General features: G+C 56.4%; 1 protein-coding gene across 1 annotated transcript; it reads left to right on the top strand.

Moving 5' to 3' along the window:
• Positions 1-285: 285 nt before the first annotated feature.
• LOC109192008 lies at positions 286-1,479 on the top strand. Its single transcript, XM_019342636.1, has 2 exons — positions 286-1,174; positions 1,274-1,479. The coding sequence occupies exons 1-2, from the start codon at positions 286-288 to the stop codon at positions 1,477-1,479; spliced, it is 1,095 nt and encodes a 364-aa protein (XP_019198181.1).
• Positions 1,480-2,168: the final 689 nt, after the last annotated feature.

The following is a 2,168-nucleotide window of genomic DNA, read 5'->3' as shown; positions in this document are numbered from 1 at the left end:
CGTAATCCACCGCCATCCCAGAGGCCGAAAGACCGACCAGGGAGTCGGCGGGCCGAAAGCCAGCCAGTACAGTCCGTCCACTCCAGGCTGGGCCCGAATGCCGGACGACCGTCGGCGAGAGAACGACTGGGACAGAGGGAGCCTAGCCGCGCACCGGCGGGCCCTCGAGATCGAGAAGCCAGGCGCGAGAGAGCTCACACCCATAGAACCAGAACTAGAGCTCGCCGTACAGAACAACCTGTCTGCAACAATGACCGACCGATTGAATCTGAAGTCGGCGAAAGTATGGAGTCGACAGGAAATCATACCCATGATGGGGGCCAAGTAGCGCACCTAGTCCAGGAAGTGCGGAACCTGAACGAGCAGGTAGAAGGGAAGACCAAATCTCCTGGTCGAACGTTGTTGACCGCCTTGCCTTTCTCGACCGAGATCATGACGTTCAAGATACTAGGTGATTTCAAATTCCCAGAACAAGCCACGTTCGATGGATCCGGTGATCCTCGAGAACACTTGCTGAGCTACCAAGCCAAGATGCAAGTACTGGGGGTCCGGGACCCTGTCATGTGCCACGCCTTCCTACCCACGCGGAAAGGCTCGGCGCAGAGATGGTTAGTGGCGCAACCTCTGGGGTCGATTCACAATTTCGAGGAGCTAGCCGATCGCTTCATGAGCCACTACGTAGCCAATATCAAACCGCAGAAGGACCTAACACATTTGGGCGACGTTCACCAAGAAGAAGGTGAATCTCTGAAAACCTATCTAGCTCGCTGGCAGAAAGAAATCCAATCTATTGAGGAAGTCGAGGACCAGACCGCGCTCACCTTTTTCATCGAGTCTTTGCGGTCCGGTCAGCTATACCGAGATCTGCGGGATAACCGCCCGGCCACCTACGCGGAAGCCATACACATGGCCAACAAGAGGGCCAACACGGAACAGGCTATGAAGCACAAACGACAACGCGAGGTCGGAGGATCCGCCGATGGGAAGAAGACGCAAGCCGAAACAAAGGAAAGGCGCCCGGAAGTGACCCGGCGACCCGATGCCAGACGGCCATACGACAGGCCCGTCGTATACCCCTATCGGCCGGTTCCCGAACGGCCAGTGCACGAGGTACAAGCAGTCGCTTCACCTCCGCCTCCGCCGATTAACGACCACGCGGTAAGCGATGAGGCAGGTAAGACCTCTAAATACTGTCGTTACAACAAATCCTACACTCACAGCACGGAAGAGTGCTTCTATTTGAAGTAGATCATGGAGGGTATCATTTAGCAAGGGACCCCGCCTCCTAATCAGTGGAGGCGGAGGTCGGCCACTCGGGGGGACGGGGATCCCACCGCCGCCGCGAAGAGCAGTCGGGGCAAGCAGCCGGCTTCTGAGGAAAACGAGGCTCAATGGCGTCAGAAGCCGGTTATCAACATGATAGTCGGCGGGCCGGAAGGTGGTGACTCAGCGAATACTCGAAAGGCCTGGGCTCGATAGTTGTATGTCGGGACGGTGTACGGGCGCGAGGAGAACTCTAAGAAGGTGTGCCGAGAGCCCATCACTTTCACTGATAGGGATTTACCTGCGGGAGAGACGCCGCATCGAGATGCGCTGGTTATAGCGATGGACATCAAAGGGGTAGTCGTTCGTCGGATCCTGGTCAACACTGGGAGCAGCGTCAACGTGCTATACCTCGAGACTTTCACCAAAATGGGATTGACCCGAGAACAGCTGAACCCCGTCAAAACGCCACTCGCCGGTTTCACAGGGGACTCGGTGGAGGTATAAGGATCCATCACTCTACCAGTTGAGGTTGGCAGTTATCCCGACGTACAGAAACTCAGTATGAAGTTCATCGTGGTGAATCTAGCCTGCTCACACAACGCTATACTCGGCCGACCAGGTCTGGAGGATCTAGGAGCTCTGATTTCAATCGAGCATCTCTGCCTGAAATTCCGCACACCAAGTGGGATAGGCACAGTGCGTTGCGACAGGAGAATCGCCCGCGACTGCTACCTACAGGCCTGCAGAGGAATGGGCAAGCGTGAGATGCAAGTCCATGAGATCACGGAAAGACCCCCAAAGAAGACGATGATACCTCGCCCTGAGCCGGCTGTGGAATTGGAAGAAGTCGAGATCGATCCCGATCAGCTGGATAGGCCGGTCCAAATTGGAGTCGGCCTCCC

The sequence above is a fragment of the Ipomoea nil genome, unplaced genomic scaffold (assembly GCF_001879475.1).
Source record: "Ipomoea nil cultivar Tokyo-kokei standard unplaced genomic scaffold, Asagao_1.1 scaffold1735, whole genome shotgun sequence".
Classification (NCBI taxonomy): Eukaryota; Viridiplantae; Streptophyta; class Magnoliopsida; order Solanales; family Convolvulaceae; genus Ipomoea; species Ipomoea nil.
The sequence above is the reverse complement of the archived record's forward strand: the minus strand, read 5'-3'. Positions and strand labels throughout refer to the sequence as shown.

Coding starts and splice junctions, on each gene's coding strand:
- LOC109192008 (XM_019342636.1), top strand. CDS start 286: ATGGAGTCGACAGGAAATCATACCCATGATGGGGGCCAAGTAGCGCAC. Junction 1,175..1,273: donor CGCGGTAAGCGATGAGGCAG/GTAAGACCTCTA, acceptor TCATTTAGCAAG/GGACCCCGCCTCCTAATCAG.